Source organism: Puma concolor, chromosome A3, assembly GCF_028749965.1.
Source record: "Puma concolor isolate L17-30 chromosome A3, mPumCon1.1.hap2, whole genome shotgun sequence".
NCBI lineage: Eukaryota > Metazoa > Chordata > Mammalia > Carnivora > Felidae > Puma > Puma concolor.
In genome coordinates, this window is record NC_141669.1 from 61,694,326 (window position 1) to 61,713,523 (window position 19,198).

The 19,198-nt window shown below is 33.2% G+C and overlaps 1 protein-coding gene across 5 annotated transcripts in view; it reads left to right on the plus strand.

Annotated features, from left to right (window-relative positions):
* Positions 1-19,198, plus strand: part of USP34 (ubiquitin specific peptidase 34) — a 254,684-nt gene that overhangs the window by 131,065 nt on the left and 104,421 nt on the right. For all 5 annotated transcript variants that reach the window (XR_015249197.1, XM_086701030.1, XM_086701029.1 and 2 more), the window contains 9 exons: positions 203-292; positions 2,570-2,665; positions 7,699-7,781; positions 10,242-10,396; positions 11,371-11,484; positions 13,535-13,634; positions 13,739-13,898; positions 16,615-16,741; positions 16,838-16,985. Coding sequence is in view for 4 of the 5 variants with exons in the window: in XM_086701030.1 (XP_086557156.1) it covers positions 203-292; positions 2,570-2,665; positions 7,699-7,781; positions 10,242-10,396; positions 11,371-11,484; positions 13,535-13,634; positions 13,739-13,898; positions 16,615-16,741; positions 16,838-16,985 (1,073 nt within the window). In the remaining variant the exon portion in view is untranslated. The remainder of the gene's footprint in view (positions 1-202; positions 293-2,569; positions 2,666-7,698; positions 7,782-10,241; positions 10,397-11,370; positions 11,485-13,534; positions 13,635-13,738; positions 13,899-16,614; positions 16,742-16,837; positions 16,986-19,198) is intronic.

Here is a 19,198-nt window from a genome sequence, read left to right on the forward strand (position 1 = left end):
TTCTTGCCCTACTGTATAAAATAAATTTAAACTTTAAGGAAAAATTTTTCAATGTTATATAAGAAATATAGTTATAATGTAAAGTTCATTAAAGTTCTTTTGTATTTAAGATTTTTAATAGCTGAATTTCTGTAAAAAGCTAGAATTAGCAATAGTATCTAAAATTGTTTTATTCTATAAATACCTGTTTTTGCTGTTTCAGATCAGTAGTAATTTCACTTCGTCTTCTTCCAAAGTTGTTTGGTACTTTTCAGCAGTTTGGAAGCAGTTATGATACACATTGGATTACAATGTAAGTAAATAAAAGAAACAAAAGTATTCATTTAAAATTTGATTATCATAGTCATAAAAGTCCCATGGATATTTTATTACTATCAGGAAGAAAATCTGACTTTTGTTTTCTTTGTAGTTTAAGAAAAATCATGTAGCAAGTAATGCTCTAATTTTAGGGTGAAGTTTTGTAGTATATCTGCCAAAGTAAAGGACTCCTGAAACAAGAGACACACTAAAATAAACAACATAGGGTGCCTTTTATTTTTCTCATTACTAGGAATTGATTATAGACATTACATCATGTTAGGGATAATTTCGACACCACCCTGTTACTCTTTCACATTTGCAGAGAATTTAGGATTAATGAATGTTAAAGAATGTTTTCAAGGGTAAGTAGTTTGATGTGAAATTAATCCAAGCTTTGGTAATATTCTTGAGAAAGTTGGCTAACAGGAATTTCATTAATCTGTAAGAATGTGTTTATTTGCTTTATTCAAAATAGACTTTTGGAGAGATTTCAGGGACATTTAGATTTTAGGAAAAATCAATTGAGGGATTCATTTTTGAGGTCAAATAAGATAACTTTTTACCTAATTCCTTCTCATATCTAAGATTAGCTGTTAACAGCACTTGTTTGCTTTCAAAGTGAATATCATTTAGAAAAATTCTTAAGACTTCACGGTAGTTCTAAATAGGATGAAGCCCTCAAAGCCCTTGCTGTTTTTTGCTCTTTTAAATGAGATCTATTTAACCTGAACCTCTATTAAAAAAAAAAAAATCCTCTGCTTTTAGTTAATATTATAGTATGACTCTAGTGACAATTTGTAAGTGTAGGGAAGGTCTTTCAAATATTATATGACTCTAGTGACAATTATAGTATGACTCTAGTGACAATTTAATTTGTAAGTGTATGGAAGGTCTTTCAAATACTTAACAGAGGCATAGGGAAAAGCATTTAGCATACTTTAAGTATAAGAAGAATGTGAATCTAGTTTCATTGACTCTTCAAATAGTTTTTAAATGGTTGAATGATAGAATTCTGATGTATTAAAAGGGATTTTACTTGTAGCTAACCTGGGTAAGTTGGTGACATATTTGAGATGTCATTTGAGGAGATTTATATTAAGGAATAACAAAGAATTACATCTTATAGAAGTGGGAAACTTTGTATGGTCAGTTACTTAACAGGTCCCTGAACCTAAGTGTATAGAGTTAACCTTTTAGCTTAGTCCTTAAATTAAATGTAAATAAGCTCAGTTGATGGCATTTCACAGGGTTTCCCTCCTGAAGACTGGATCCTACATCTTCAGTGGGTCACTTAAAAGAACTCTGAGCTCCTGGGGTTAGTTGGCAGCAATAATAACAAAAAAAATCCTGTGAATTTATGTGCAGCAGCACTCAACATTTGGTATATATTATCTCTTAAATTCGTATGGCCCATGTTTTACAATTGGAAATTGTTATTCCTTATCCACTTAGTAAATCTTCGGGTAACCAGCAAACAGACTTCAAAAGCTTAGGTTACTTACCTAAAGCCATGCTCAAGTGTATTGGAACTGGTTTCAAACCTGAGGCTTACTGGATGTTTTCTGTGTTAACTTCACCTTCATCAAGGGATTGTAAAGGCGAGAGTAACTTATTTTGAAAAGAGGGCTATGGCAAAAATATGTAAATTTTATCAGAAGTTTTGGAATTTTAATACTTCCGTACATTTTAGCAGATACATTGGTAGTATTATGTGAAATACATTCTGTTAGTTATGGATGCTGTGGACCCTGGGATCTGTGATTGTATTTATCACTTTTCTTTTTTTATTCTAGTGTTTGTAGGTTATTTTGGAGTTTAATACCTGATTTTTTTTTTTTTTTTAACAAATACTCCACAATAACAAAAAGAAAAATCAAGTGACTTAGTAAGGTTATGTTGTATGTGTACTCTGTGCCAGGCATTCTGCTAAATTCTAAATAATGACCAAGGCACATAGTCCATTCTTGTATGGACTGAATCCTACTATTTTTTAATATTAACTCACATTAGTCATTTATAATTAACACTTGTCAGACATTTTACCCTCTTCATAGAGATTGAATATTTTGAGATTAAAAAACAATAATGACATTTTAAATTCATAAAAATTAAGACCTATTGCTTTGTATCTTTCACAGTTTAAATATAAATAGAACCTGTAAATTTTTGGTAATTAGAAGAATTTTTAGATCTGTATTTTCTTTTCCTAGAATAGATTTATTCTCTTCCCCTATGCCTTTAAAATTACTTTTGCTTTCATTTGGGACAGGTGGGCAGAAAAAGAACTGAACATGATGAAGCTTTTCTTTGATAATTTGGTATACTATATTCAAGCTGTAAGAGAAGGAAGACAAAAACATGCGCTGTAAGTATTTAACTAGGTTAGTTATGTTTAAATACTGATTGTCTTTTCTCTGAAAGATAATGTCCCAGTACTTTTATTCCTTTTCTTTCATATAGTAAATAAATGTGATGAAAATTTTAGTTGTAAAAATTTTAAGAGAAAGAAAGGCTCTTTTTTGTTTTAGTTGGAGAATTTTATAACGTTATTTTTATAATTTTTACCCTTAGGGACATGTAGGTTGTATAACTTTTGGGGGTTGATTAACCTTCACTGTTTAGTTCTGTTCAAAGTCATTGTTTTCAGGAATTAAAAATTAACTCCCCGCCCCCCTCCCCCGCCATCAGCAATATCCTTGTGTTACTATATTAGGGCATTGATGCTGAAATTTTAAAATATTTCATCATTATGTGACTTTGGATAAGAATTGGTAGAAATGGTTCAGTGGTATAATGGTATTTAAAGCTTCTTACAGGGACATGTCTGCCGAGAAGGAAACGTAAAATTCAGAAGGTTTCTGCTTATTAGTCAATTGGTGGAGATTGATGGCTAAGTTGAGAAAACCAGTTTAATGTCAGTATCAGCTAGCCTTAGTATTTATTGAGAAAATATTGATGTAGAAGACTTCCACATAGATGAAAACTGAGCAGACTGTTCAGAAAAGTCATTCACCTTTAAGGCATACTTACTGACCTCCAAAATGGAATTATTTTTCCCCATAAATCCATTCTGTCTCCAGATTTTACTATGTCCTTCAGAGTCCCACCATCCTCTCAGTCACCTGACACTTGGAGACTTTGGGGCCTTTTTTGTTGTTGTTCGTGTTGCTCTGTCATTTCCAAACATGAGAGATGATGATGATAAAAATAGCAGTGTTCATTGATGTTTACTATGTACCAGATACCATTTAAGTATTAACTTCACGATATGCAACAACTCATTTGAGGTAGGCAGACTCATTTTAAAAATGAGAACATTTAAGCTATGAGATGATAAGTAACTTGCCCAAGGTCACACATTTTATAAATAGTGGCACCAAGGTTATAATTCATTTTATAAATACATTTTATAAATACTGGAATAGTCTGCTTTCGCTAATATTCTTGAGTTCTGCATTATAACTGTCGTCATTGTCTAGTTATCTTAGTGCTAAAATATATCCCATGTCTTTTCACAAGTTGACATTCCCACAGACTCTGTTCCAGGCCTATTTTCCAACCTCTGGATCAGGCTTCTTGCCTCATTCTCCCCTATGCTCATTAATTCCTTATCCTTTTTTTATTAGGAATGTAATACAGTACTGGAAGAAAGTACCTGGGCTTGACATTATTTTGATTAGTTCCCTCCCAAATAGACTCTAATTATTTACCTCATGAGTTTTTTTAAGAATTAAATGAAATAATTTAGTAAGTTGCACCTGGCACATAGGTTATCTATAAAGTATAGTTACCTGACTAAAACAAACTATGGTATAAAACAGACAACAAACTTGCCCTTTACCCTCATCTAGATTCTTCACCGTATAAAAAATAAATTTCCAGTTTCTTCAGCCTAGTATTTTTGGCACTCTAAAATCTAAACTCAGCCAACGTTTCCTGTTTTATTACTCAGTGATTTTTTTTTTTTGACATCCTGTTCTATAAGCCTGTCATTATTTCTGAAATACCTCCTTAAATTTATTCTATAGCTTTATTTACAAAGTTATCTCTACACAAGATGCATGTCTTTAAGTGCTATTAAAATTCTAAGTGTTCTTCATAGTCTGTATCTTCCTTTTAATTCTTCTTGAAGTAGAGGTTGAAGATAGTCATGGTTTCCTGAATCTGAGCATCTCCATAGATCTGTAAAAACCACAACAACAACAAGAAGCAGAAATAAAACCACACATGACCCACGTCTTGAGCATCTTTAGGAGACAGAATTCAAGTTACTTGTCAGTAGAAAAATGCTAAGTTACAAAAGAACTTTCACCACAGCTATAAGCCTGTGGGCTTGAAGAGCAGGGATGGGAGGCTTAAGAAAGGTGTGTGGAAGACAAGACATAGGTGAATCATCCTCAGAAAGAGAAGGTCCAACATTAAGTGCCAAAAAATAAACACAGGTCTAAGTCTTGATAGTTCATAGCATTGTGTACAGGGAAGTTGCTCACTTTGTTAGTGGAATGATAGGTAGATCATCATATAAGCATTGCTTTTGTGGTGAAAAAGGTAAATAGTGGAGTGGTGCTCTCTGGAGATGAGTTTTATACTTAGGGTACACAGTATCCTTCCAATCCTCCAGTCTGCCTTGTTGCCTGACATCTTAAGGAGAATAAAACCATAGAGAGATGTTGTCTGGCCTGTTTTGATAGAACTCCCTGGTTCCATCAGGCTGTAGAACAGAGTTGTACATTTGCTACCCTTTGTTAAAGCATACTGACCTCTTGAGTTTGTGGCCCATTATTTTCTAATTGTTCAGTAGGAATTTTAGTAGGCAAGTTCTAAGATGGTCACCTAGGATGAAAAGATTCTTGTGGTATGAAAGCTTTCCCAAATAGACATGTTACATATTTCTCAAATCCAGTGGCCTCTCGAGAAAATCTATCTGCATCAATATTGAGGCTACAATTTTTTTTTTTAAGGTATTAGTTTGCTGCTAAAGTTTCATGCCGTTAGGGAGATTATTTTTGTCCTATATTTCCTGTAATGTCAGAAGCCATGGACATGCCCATGAGAAGATTTCTGTATTAATACCATCTTTGTTTTGCATCTCAAGAAATTTCCTGCTGGCGATATCAGTAGCCAGTGAGACCCTGACAGAGCAGACAGAGTCCTTTGAAGTGTGGAGCCAGTGGCTCTACTATGGAACCTGAAGAAGAGAGGACAAAGGGACTGGGTCCATGCCTTCTAGGGTTCTGGGTCCGTTACTCTGAGTTGTATGTATAGAAGAAGGAAGTATTCAGGAAATGAAAGCACTTTGTACAGGACAAGACTTCATTTCCCCTTTATGTCTGTGACCAATGCCCCCCCAGACTCAGGCTCAGAGAAGTATGGTAACTTACTTAAAATCACAGAACTGATGGATGATACAACTCGAATTTGAACCTGTACTCCAAGCCTTCTGCTATCAAATCTGTCCTTTTTAGTAGAAGGTTGAGAGCTGTTATGAGCTGTTCTTGAATTTTATCTGGATGGCATTCTGGTCTGTGAGTTGCTTACTGTATTCCCTCCTCCCCACCCAGCCATCTTGCCACATGTACTTTCATCTTCACAAAGGGCACTGCGACAATAATGACACAAAAGTTGATCTTTTCTTTGCCAACATTAACATGGGACAGTAAGGAACAGCAAAGGTATATCCACCAAACTTAATTTTTAAACCTTAGAAAACCATAACTTTAAACTTGAACAGTGAATGTAGGATATTTTGAAACCAGCTAATTTGGGAAGCTTTTAAAATTTTGCACTTGCTTGAAGGTGATAGGAAATTGATTTAAGCTCTTTGACTCTCTCTAACCTGGGATATAGATCAGGGCTCAGACTGGTTGCTGCTGTTTGTTGGCAAAGCAGTTGGGACAGTTCATCCACAACCAGCCTTTGATTTGTAACAGAGAGAGAAGAACTCATGATTGATTTGGGGGGATGGGCTAAATGGGTAAGGCACATTAAGGAAGACAGTTGTTGGGATGAGCACTGGGTATTATGTATAGGGGATGAATCATCGGAATCTACTCCCGAAATCATTACTATACTATATGCTAACTTGGATATAAATTTATAAATAAATAAGTTTATTTATAAATAAGTAAATAAATCCCCTCATGATTGATTTAGTTTCATTGATTGGGTGCTCAGATGCCTGTGGGAATTAGAGCATTGTATTACCACAGTTCTCAGGGTTGGTAAAGGAATCCTAAAATGCAAACCTGATGTCAGTCCTCTCTCCCCTCCAACACCCTTCTGCGACCTCCTTTTCCATCCAGAATAATACCACATTCTTCTGTTTGATATTTCAGGCTGGCCACAGTCTGGCCCCTGACTACTGCTTCAGAAGCATCTTCTACCCACCCTTCCTTCCTCACAGACCAACATTTGCTTCTTAAAATACTGTTTCTTTGCGTATGCTTACAAACTGAATTCCCAGAGAACCATGTGAAATCACCAACTTAACAAGCCTCCAATTCTTACATTAACCATTGATTTTGTGCACATGAATTATAATCATTTAGATTTGAGGTAACATTCAAAAATGCCAATTTTGTATTAGCTGCATTCTTTATGAACTGGATTTATGGAACTGATATTCGTTAAGCATTTCTTGTTTAAGGAATATAGTGTTATCACTGGCGGGACAGTGATAATGAAACGTGCAATTTTTAGATGGAGATGCAGTTTTTTATTTAAATATTCTAATCTATGTGCATATTGCATAATTTCAAAATGGCGTATTTCTTTTGTTCCACTGTTACATTCTTACAAACTTTCTCATCTAATTTAAAAGTATGTTTTCTAATGTTTGCAGATTTTTATAATTTATTAAATAACATAAATCTCAAACATACCATTTGGCTTTATGACTTTTTTTTGTATAACCAAAGTTATATACAGTTGACCTTTGAACAACACGGGTTTTAACTGCATGTGTCCACTTACATGCAGATTTTTTTTGATGAATATAGTACTGTATGTGTATTTTCTCTTACAGTTTTCATAGTAACATTTTTTTCTAGCTAATTTTATTGTAAGAATATAGTATATAATAATACATATATAACATACAAACTATGTGTTGATCAACTGTGTATGTTACCAGCAAGGCTTCTGATTACCAGTAAGGTATTAGCATTTAAGTTTTTGGGAAGTCAAAAGTTACATACAGAGTTTTACCTGCATGGGGTTTGGCACCCCGAAACCCCATGTTGTTCAAGGGTCAAGTGTAACTAAAATATTTAATAATTATGATACAAAAGTGGAATTTTACTTCTTCGGTATAATTTAAGATTAGGGCCATTAAATCTTTAAAAATAATTAAGAAGTAGGATCTTTCAGTTAATTATTTTAATGACTTTTTAAATATAGGTACAGCCATAGTGCCGAAGTTCAAGTTCGACTTCAGTTCTTGACTTGTGTGTTTTCAACTCTGGGATCACCTGATCATTTCAGTAAGCTTTTTAATCAGTCTTTTAATCAGTCTTTTAATCAGTTTTTAGGTCTGTATTGACTCTTGGAAGAGTCGAGTTAAATGTGCTCATGCCTTTAGATTTCTGTAGTGATTAATTAATATTAATTCATATTCTTAATACCAAATGTCCTCAGTATGTATGGCAATATGAGCGTGACCCTGACACATTTTTGCTTCAGTCTCTGAAAATGCCAGTTTCTCAGTGGATAAACAACTCATCTCAAGAACAAGATATTTAGGGTAGGAGAAGATACTGTGTTTAGGAGTACCTGTATTTTTATTTCTTTTAATTGTAGAATCCTTCTTTCACTCTCGTTAGAAACAGCCACTGTCTATGTATTATTATTAGAGGTAATCTTACCCAAATTTGCTTGGCTTCATGGGTGATAGAGACATTTAGAAGACCTTCCTTTTACTTAGATTAATCTCAAATTCAATTTCATTAAAAATTAATCTTAAAAATTAGCCTGGTAAGTTCAGGGTGTGGATCATATCTAAATCCACATGCTAAATGTTCTCAGAAGAGAAGAGGAAGCTTGATTTATTTTGGCCAGAGCTCGTTTTCTCTTGCTAGACAGATTGTGTTATTTTTCACCGTCCACATTCTTTCTGTGTGTCCATGTCAACCCAAACCAACCCAAACTTGGGTTAGGACATTCCCTTTCTTTAGCTATGGTTAATATAGTCAAACTGTTACAAAGTGTTTTGCTAGCTGAGAGGTGTCATTATGGCTCTCTTAACGTCCACATCTATGCTTGAGATACACTGCTTATTTTACTGTTTAATTTCTTCAAGTTAAGCTCTTTGTAACAAATGCCACTAAAATGATAACCACAAGATTATAAAATGAAGACACCTGTTTTTGATAGGAAGCTTTTGTTTCATATTGTTAGGTTTTTTATCATACCCATTATGACTGACGATATACAAGAAATAAATAATGTAAAATATAAAAAACCAATCTTATACATGGATAAGTCAGACCAAGACAGATACTGTCCGCAAAAATAATTTCATATGACCTTTAAGTTTCATGTTTATTTAGTATAGATTCTCACTGGAAGCCATTCACTACTCTTATCAGTATTTGAATAATGAATTATTTATTTTGCTGTTCCCATCTCAGGGAGCATGGTGTAGATTCTTTGTGTATAGTCTTAAAACAGTTACTGTTGAGGTAGAATCAAAGCGAAGACTTCAGTTCTCCCATATGATTAATTGTTCTTCTCTTATTGGCACAGTTCCTTTCAGGGATGATATAGTTATTCCAAAGTTATATTCAGTGAGTGAATACTGATTTAATATACCAATATCTACTTTCTTAAAAAAATTTAGTAAAATCTTATGCATTGCCTATTGAATGTGAATTGGTGATTTCAGTCATTTATGAATACACTTCTGTTTTATCATATAGTTTACTGTAATTAACCTGGATACTGTTTTTTTGTTTTTTTTTTGTTTTTTTTTTTTTTTTACAACTCTTTTCTTCTTAATTATTGAATGTATTTTAAATTAGATACTAAAGTTGGTTCTGGATTTTTTGTTGTTATTTTTTAATATTGTCTCCCAGGGGTATAAATTCTTCAACCTGTATGGTTATGTGAGAAACTGATAGATACCTATTTTCTGATCAGATTCTGTAGACTGATACTGCTACTAGGTAAATATTTTCTGAAGCCTTTTTTTCTATTCTGGATCTCATCTACTTTTCCCAAGAAAGAGGTTTCTTATGATTGTACCGTATTTTCCCATCCTTTCTGATTCGGGAGCAACCCAGGCTTTGGACCCTTTATGATATACTTTAAAAATCCCTGTGATGCTTTTATTCTACCCTTTCAGATTTTCTCCTTTATCCACATTCATATTTGTGATTGCTTATAATACCTTCTTTTTGGTTCTGAGCCTTTCTTTTGCCTTCTTCCTGCCAGACTTTGGAATCATTTAATACTTGGGTCAAAGTACCACACAGATTTCATTTCATTACATTGGCTTCCCAGCTAATTGAATACCCTGACATGTTGCTGTTTTCTTTTTTAGGCAGTCAATTACATTTTGCTTTATTCATCATACAGATCCTTTTTTTCCCCATCGTTTCCAAAAATAATGCTCATTGATATTTATTGTTTCTCCTCTGTGTGCACAGAATGATCTTTAAACGTGATGTGTGTGCACTGTTAACCCTTAAACCTTAGAACTGACTCCTCAACTTTGAGGATTACCTCACCTTAATCATGTTTATTGTAATACAGTGGTATGTCCGTATTACTTACATTTTGCCTTTTGAAAGCATAAATTGTGTGAAATCTCTTGTAAGATAATTTTTATAAAATGCTATAAAATATCTCCTTGATATTTTTGCATATAGTGGTGCTTCTAGTACATTGAATTAGTACTAAAACATTGTATGTACCATGATTCAAAATTTGTAATTTTTATCTAGGGTTAAGTTTAGAGCAAGTCGACATTTTATGGCATTGTTTAGTAGAAGATTCTGAGTGTTATGATGATGCACTTCATTGGTTTTTAAATCAAGTTCGAAGTAAAGATCAACATGCCATGGGAATGGAAACCTACAAACATCTTTTCCTGGAGAAGGTAATTTTATTTCTTGACAGTTTTATTGTTTATGTTCTTTTTCCACATTTCCTTTTTATCTCTTGAAATACAAATTCTGTAATGTTCATTTTTTCCTCTTGTGACACAAATTTTTAAAATAGACATGTACTGTTTTTCAGCAGTCCTTACATAATTTTGCCACTTAGGTTTTACTTTAATTTTATCCTCTATAGTCTTTATATTGATATGAATATGAGTAAGAGCTGTATTCTCTGAATCTTCCTTAGTTAAATGGCTGTGGTTTTAGCCAGTCCTATGGGAGATACAAGCCAATCTCCAGATTTTTTGTAGATTCCTAGAAAGTCATTTTTAGGAAGCACTGTCATGTTACGTTATTAAAGATATTTTTCTATCCAGTTTTTGTTCTTTTTTATCAGATGCCAGTTGTTTCAGGTAATGAATTTCCATCTTAATTTTGAAACATTGATGATAATAAAGCACTAGACTTTATTTTATATTTATTTTTGAGATTACATAGACTGCAGAATCTCACATTACTTCTGTGGTAGAATTGAATATATATGAATGAGTTTTGGTACGTATAAACTAAATCACTTAATAGATCTACTACAAAGCTACACATGACCTTTGGGTATCTTCATTTCAATCCCTGACCTATACACAAACTGTACATGTAGGTACACATCTAATGAATGTATATAGGATAGGTACACAATAAGTGATAAAATGTTTTATTCATGCCCTCTGATTTGGAGCTAGTTGTAGATATATCTTAAAAATTGAAACAGATATTAGGTTTCAATTATGACCTGAATAAAATTTTCATTAAATTAGTATCTATTTTAATTTTTTAAATCAGCACTAAAAATTTGAGCGGATACATTTTCTTCTTCAGTGGTTTCAATAAAATTAACTTTGTTAAATTTGTTAATCTAAATTCAATAAAATGCATTAATCATCACACTAAACTAGCTTAAAATTTTTTTTTTTAGATGCCCCAGCTAAAACCTGAAACAATTAGCATGACTGGGTTAAACCTGTTTCAGCATCTCTGTAATTTGGCTCGACTGGCGACCAGTGCCTATGATGGTGGTTCAAACTCTGAGGTATGGATTTAGACTTGTTATTTTATTAGGTCAGCTTAAGGAATTTTTCTTTTATTTCTCAAAGTAGATTACTGAATTATCTTACGTAGTCTACCAAGCAGAGAATTTACTAACTATGAAGACTGTTATTCTTAGGTTTTAAAAAGCTTTATCTTTTGGTTTTAAAAAGCTTTATAAAGCAGATATGGTGATTTTTTTTTTTTTAACAATTTCTTTTCATGTTTATTTATTTTGAGAGAGTGAGAGTGAGACAGAGCACAAGCAGGGGAGGGGCAGAGAGTGAGGGAGAGAGAGAACCCAAGCAGGCTCTAGCTGTCAGCGCAGAGCCTGATGTGGGGCTCCAAGTCACCAACCGTGAGATCATGACTGGAGCCAAAACCCAAGAGTTGGACGCTTAACTGACTGACTGAGCCACCCAGGTGCCCCAGATTTGGTGACTTTTTTGTTATCAAAGGTAACCCTGGTTGTGCTTAATGATAACTTATTACACATTCCTTAGAGCAGAAGAGGCAATCTGAGTGTTCTTTTAGTCCTCTAAAAGCTCCTAGATAATATAATCAAGTAGTTTTGTCAGTTTGAAGGTTGATTTGTCTAAAATCTGATTTTTATGCCATTTGTTGTTGCCAGGCTTTTACTTGCTCTTGGACAGCACTATGGAATAGAATCTACCTTAAATCATCTCTGACCATGAGGCATGACCATCCTTTCATGAATGCTCATGAATTGCTAGACTTATTTCTGGCTTACTGTTCTGTTTGCCTCATTGGGTGGCTTCTGGGTTTTCTTGAATGCATTAATTCTTAGATTCTTCTAATACAGACTAATTATTTGAAGTCTTCATTGGACGTTCCAGTTTATTAATGCTAGCTTTGATTGAGAGTATCTACTCTCATTTTTCATGAATTTTCATTAGAAATTGAGGCTGTGTTTATAAAGACGGGGAAAACTGATGTTAACCTGTGTGGTAAAGAATAATTTTAATTGGATGTGCAATGCTTTCATAGGATCTTCTTACCTTTTTTCTTTGTTTGAATAGTATTTTTTTTTTTTTTTAATATTTTGGTCTTAATTCTTACTTTTATACATTTCAACTTGGTAATTTCAGGCAACCAGACAGATCTGTTTTACCTAAGTATTCATATTCTAATTTTGAGGTAATACTGCTTTTTAAGTGATGATATGAATGCTGAGGCTGTTCAGTTACCTATCAGAAGGGTACCTTGCTTCAGCCTGCCCAACTTTTGAGAATTTTGATTCCACCTTTTCTGTTTTCAGTGAAAACACTCTCTTTGTCATCTCATACTTAACATCATAAATTTAAGTGACATTTGGGGTTAGCATATTTTTAAAATTTTTCTGTGAATATCTTCAAGCAGTGGCTTTGTCACAGTAAGTTGGATGAAAGCATTGAAACTTTTTTCTGCTAATTATGTGTGTTTTGTTTTTATTCACCTATAGCATGTTGTGGGGATTTGAGTTTTTCCCTCTACATAGTCACAACTTTTGAGTGAAACATTATGCCCCCTCCACACACACAGAGTTAACTGCTTTATAAATAAGTAGTTTTAGGGGCGCCTGGGTGGCGCAGTCGGTTAAGCGTCCGACTTCAGCCAGGTCACGATCTTGCGGTCCGTGAGTTCGAGCCCCGCGTCAGGCTCTGGGCTGATGGCTCGGAGCCTGGAGCCTGTTTCCGATTCTGTGTCTCCCTCTCTCTCTGCCCCTCCCCCGTTCATGCTCTGTCTCTCTCTGTCCCAAAAATAAATAAAAAACGTTGAAAAAAAAAAAATTAAAAAAAAAAAATAAAAAAAATAAATAAGTAGTTTTAGAACCAATAGAGATATATTTCAGTAGTTGAGGAAACTTCCAAGGCTCTTATCATAATTTTTATTATTTAGTAACTCTGTAATAGGAATTGCCTCTGAGTACTGTATAGGTTATTAAAGGTCTTTGATAATGTGTGACTTTAAGACTTGTTATTTCAGTCTTCTAATCATTTACGTTGTTTGGCAAGTGATAAAATTTATAAATGTCATTATATTTTCTTTCTTAGCTTTGTGGTATGGACCAATTTTGGGGCATTGCTCTAAGAGCACAGTCTGGTGATGTCAGTCGAGCAGCTATCCAGTATATTAACTCCTATTATATTAATGGTGAGTGATTTGAAATACTGTCTGTGAGGATTTTTATGTGAGAATCTTTTGTTTGGCTATTTTTTGTTTAGTTTTTTTAACATAGCTAAACATTTGATTTTCAGGTAAAACGGGTTTGGAGAAGGAGCAAGAATTTATTAGTAAGTGTATGGAGAGTCTTATGATAGCTTCTAGCAGTCTTGAACAGGAATCACACTCAAGTCTCACTGTTATAGAAAGAGGACTCCTTATGCTGAAGACACATCTGGAAGCATTTAGGAGAAGGTAATTTTTTTTATACCACATTATTAACAGTGAATTTCAGGCTTTTTTTTTTTTATTGCTGACATGTACAAAAGTATTCTTTAAATTAAAGGTTTTGTTGGGGCAGGTAGAAAGCTTAACTTACCACAGGTGAAGGGTTAGTAATAGAGGTATTTTTATTCATGATATGTACCACTTTGCCATGAAATAGGCAATATAGGTTCCCAGTAAATATTGTGGAGCTTTAAAAATTCTTAAACACTGAGAAGATATGCATGAATAAGAATCTCTAGAAAGAATTCCACCTCTAAGAAAGTATTACTATGATTGAAAGGCAGAACACCACCACCAAAAAACGTTTCTAAAACCCTCACCAAGAACATCAAATAATCTCTCATAGTTGAATCAAGTTGAGTCATTTGTTTCATTTGCTGTTTTTTTTTCTTCCTGGACTAGGAGACAGTATTTTAATTTTGAATTTCCATTTACCATGGAAACATGATCAAAAAATTCTGTGTTAATGAATATCTGTATAATTAATTTAGACATACCCTGTGTAATACAGAAATAAAGCAAATTAACATTTATGAATATATCGACTGAAATGAAAGGTGAGTAGATAGTTTTAATTAAGAAATTCTGTTTGTTAAAAATCATGAGTAAATGTAAAAATACAAAGAACTGTGTTGGAAAAAATTGTTAAAATTAATCTCTCAACTTCAGAGGTTAGTTTGATAATGAATTTTACAATTGATATTTATTGAGATTCTACTTAAAATATCAGGAAATATTGAATAAAAGATATTCTACACATTCCTTATAAATAACATGGCTTCATGATTTCGTATATTTGGGCATTGCAAAATTCTTTATTTTGATTATGATTGCAATTTGTGGGAATTATACTTAAGTAATTCCTTGTGTTTTTAAAGAATGTGTAAGGGAACTCTAGAGTTTTTTTGAACAGAAACATCACAGTGCCTTGTAACTTTTACCACTGTAAAAATAAAAATAAGTAAGCAAATGTGGTGATGTGTCTTATTCAAATTCATTAAAAAATTAATACATACTATTTATAATAAATTCAGATATTTTACTAAGGGAATACTACAGAAAATTAAAGTCATTGTAATCTATCTCTTCCTATTGGAGATAGTTACTGTTAATGAGATGATATATATTCTTCCAAAATATCCTTTTTTGCTGCAGAGTCTACAAACCACAAACCAAAAAGGGCCTATTGGTTCAAACCCTTAGTCTTCACACAGTGTTACCTGTGTTTTTCGAATAAGTATTTATTTTAAAAGTCTTTAAAAGTAAATTAAATTTCAATGGTGCTTTTTATAAGTTGAATGAATTTCAGTTCAAAAATCCCTTCTCAGATATACAATTTTTTTCTAACTCATGAAAAATGATTGTAGTATCCTTCGATAGAAATCTTTATATTTGTTCATGTTTCACTCTAGAAGTTAATGTTGGTATTAAATAACTTACATAAATACTTATTTTTTGGGTGCCAAGTAGAGAAAGTAGGAAACGAATATTCAAAAAACTAAGATCTAATGTAAAAATGTCAGGTATTTTTATGCACATCTTTGTGTAGTATCACTGTACAATTTCAAGTGCTTAATGTGCTTAGTTCTGATTTAAAATTGCCTAACATTTATAGAACTACAGTATAAAGTAATTATTGTGTTTATGTGTTCCTTATATTAAGAGAGTAAATAAAACTGTCTTTTAAAAAAGATTTTCTTTAAAAAGAAAAAAGGTTATAATTTAAACCGTGGTTCTCAGCCATAGTGATTTTGTTTCCCAGGGTACGTTAGATAATGTCTGGAGACATTTTTGATTACCACAGCTGAAGGGAGAAGGGACTACTGTTGGCATTATAGTGAGTGGATAGAGACCAAGGATGCTGCTAAACATCCTATAGTGCAGAAAGCTGTTTCCCCTACGTCCCCCTGCCCACAACAAATAATTATCTGGCCTCAAAAAATTAAGATCACTCTTTTGCTCAGCCATAAAAGCTGGACATTGAATACCTTCTAGGAAATCAAGTCCATTTATTCCTTTACTTTATGTCCTATTCTAGAATTGCTGGGTAGTTTTTGACATTGGTAATTCTTTTCTTAACTAAATTCAGGTATCTTGGATCCTGTCTTCAACGACTGAAAATCAGTTAGAAAACTGACAGTATTTAGTGAGTCACCTGCTAGATGCCTTTCTTCCTAAAGATTAGTCTTTGTGATTTTATTTTATAATTTTAGCCGTCATGGAATCAGTACTCAAATTCTGTTAGGCTGGTTAACATATATTTACTAGGATACATTTCTGTCTCTGAAAAATGTTTCCTAATCCTTTTTTTTCCTCTTCTGAATGTAGGAATGAAAACTTGCCATTTCACTTTGTGGATTAGTTTGTTGCTTTAAATTCCTCCTGCCTCTACTACTTCCCTCCACTCCCCCCTTTAAAAAAAATAAGTAATCTTCTCAATGGTTTTTTTTTTCCCCCTCAGTAATTTTTCTTGGAAACTATTTTTTAAAGGAACTCTTAGCTGTATTTATGCATTAAAGTTTAATTCAGTGTGATGAATCTAAACTTAGTGCTGTAGAGTACATTGGAATATGCTACAACCTTTTGTGGGCTTTTTCATTTTGTGAAATATTTAACAACTTCTGTAACATTTAATATGGGTTAAAATGATATTCTTCCTATGTGTGGTTTTTGTGTGTTTTAGGTTTGCCTATCATCTCAGACAGTGGCAAATTGAAGGCACTGGTATTAGTAGTCATTTGAAAGCACTGAGTGACAAACAGTCCCTGCCGCTAAGGGTCGTATGCCAGCCAGCCGGACTTCCTGACAAGGTAGTTACACAATTTTAGTTTCAAAATTGATAACATTTCCCAGCTCAAGTAACTGTTTTTGTTGTATTTTTAAATTGGTTGCATCTCATATTTCAGATGACTATTGAAATGTATCCTAGTGACCAGGTAGCAGATCTTAGGGCTGAAGTAACTCATTGGTATGAAAATTTACAGAAAGAACAAATAAATCAACAAGCTCAGCTTCAGGAGTTTGGTCAAAGCAGTCGAAAGGGAGAGTTTCCTGGTAAGTCCAATGTTTAAATTTTCATATTTTCTAGGTTCTGTTATATATGAACTTAGAACCTTTGGTATCTAAGGTTCTAGATACCTTTTGGTATCATGCCATTGATTCATAGGGAAGTATTAAGGGTTGCTTCAGATGTTTTTTGCAAACATTTTTCCTCATTTTTCTTAAAATTTTATTTTTGAAGTTGTTTGATAAACAATAAGAGAGTTAGAAGTTTAGGTTTCCCTGCACTACTTAAGTACCCAGTTGTACCCAATAAATTTTCTTTGCTATTTTGATATATTTGTTTCCCTTTTTTCCCCAGAGCATATGAAAATAATACACCCTTAAATCCCACCTGTACATCTCCACTTCCCTCCAAAAGAGTATCATATTAAATTTTTCATATAGGCCTGAAAGGTATATTCCATTCCTCCTTTATTGTTACCACTGGTGCATTTTTAGTGTTTTTCCATAGTACATAAAATATGAGTTAATCAGAGGAACAACCATGAAAGGAAGCTGTTATAATATCAGATCTTTAAATTTTAAGTAAAATGTAATAGGCTAAGTATATATTTAGAAAAAAAAATCTTAAAGTTTAAAAGCTTAAGGATTTTCAACCTGCCTATGTGCAGTAATTCTTTGGCATCTTTTAGTAAGGTGGATCATGCTTAAGATGGAACCACAAGTGTCTTCTCAAGTATCAGATCTTTAATTTTGTTCTTGATTAATTAATAAATATTCTTGGTACCATAGAAGAGTTGTTGAAAAGTGTCCCTCCTACCCCTATCTCTAAACCATCCATTTCCCTGCTTCTGAGGCAAATGCTGTTGTTGTTTTCTTACATACCCTTTAAGATATACCAAGATTTAATGTAAGAATATTCATGTACTTAAAACACAAATGGTAGCATTCTATTTATACTGCATGTGGAAAGTCACTCATTAAATCTACATATCCTATTATATGGTGGTGCCGTGATATGTTTTACTAATCCTCTGTTAATGGACATTTAGGTTGTTTGCATTTTTTTTTTTTGCCATTTACAAGCATGGCCACAGAGAATATCCCCACACCTATCTCATCTAATGTACATTGGGGTAAATACCTAGTTATGGGATTTTCCGGTCAAAGGTATTTTCTTTAGTTGTTGAAATATATTTTACATAAAGAGAATATGAAACTAGTAATAATAAAATGAAATGTGTCCATGTACATACCATCCAGATTAAGACCTGGAACATTATTAGAAGCTACTTGTGTATCTCTCTTTAATATCCTCTTTTCTACTTCTCTTTAATGATGTCTTGACTTTTTAGTTTATTGTTTTTTTGTGTGTTCTTTGTAGTTTTACCTCTAATGTATATATTCCTAAAAAATGTGTTTAGTTTTGTGAAAATTCTAAGCACAAATTTGATAAAGGAAAAGGGGAATGCAGTTGTTATTAGAGGATCACAGAAAGAAACAAGCTAAAGAGAGTGTTTATTTTAACTTAAGGGTTTATAAAGTTTCATCTGAGGATGTCAATGGGAAAGTTCTCAAGTATAGGTCTTGTGCTGTATACACCATTGTGCTGTATAATGTTGGCAAGACAGTGGAATACATAACAGAAATATATTGGGTGTTTATTACTTTTTCTAATCTCTTCATGACCTACTACAGCTCTCAGGAATAGACTAACAATTTCTTCCATGAGATAAGAATGTTTTCTCCTGATTCAGATAAAAGGACATGGAGATGAGAGTAGACACCTCACCACCATATGGTGAAGGTAGTTCAGGTACAGATAAGAATCCAGGTCAAGTCCACTTGCCATTCCTTCCACAGGGAAGATATCATGCAGGTAACAGGAATTTTGGTCATGATGGCCCCTCAGTAATGCATTTCTGTATTATCACTGATCCTACTTTTAGTCTCCAAATCTGATACATAGCAGTATGATACATTTTATCATCCTCTTGGTTTTTCTCTTTGCCTCTGTCTTATGTTGGATATCCTTTTTTTGATATCCTATACCTTTTTTATTGGTTCACTTTTTTTTTTCTTTCTGGAATACAATGCAATTGTTCAGTAGCTTCTCGAGAGATTGGATGGTGTAAAGTTTTGATTCTTTGAATAATCAAAAATTTTCATGTTTTTATACTTAAATGGTAATTTGGCTGGGTACACAAGTCTAGATTGGAAATAGTTTTGTTTCAGAATTTTAGAGGTATTGCTGCATTGCATTT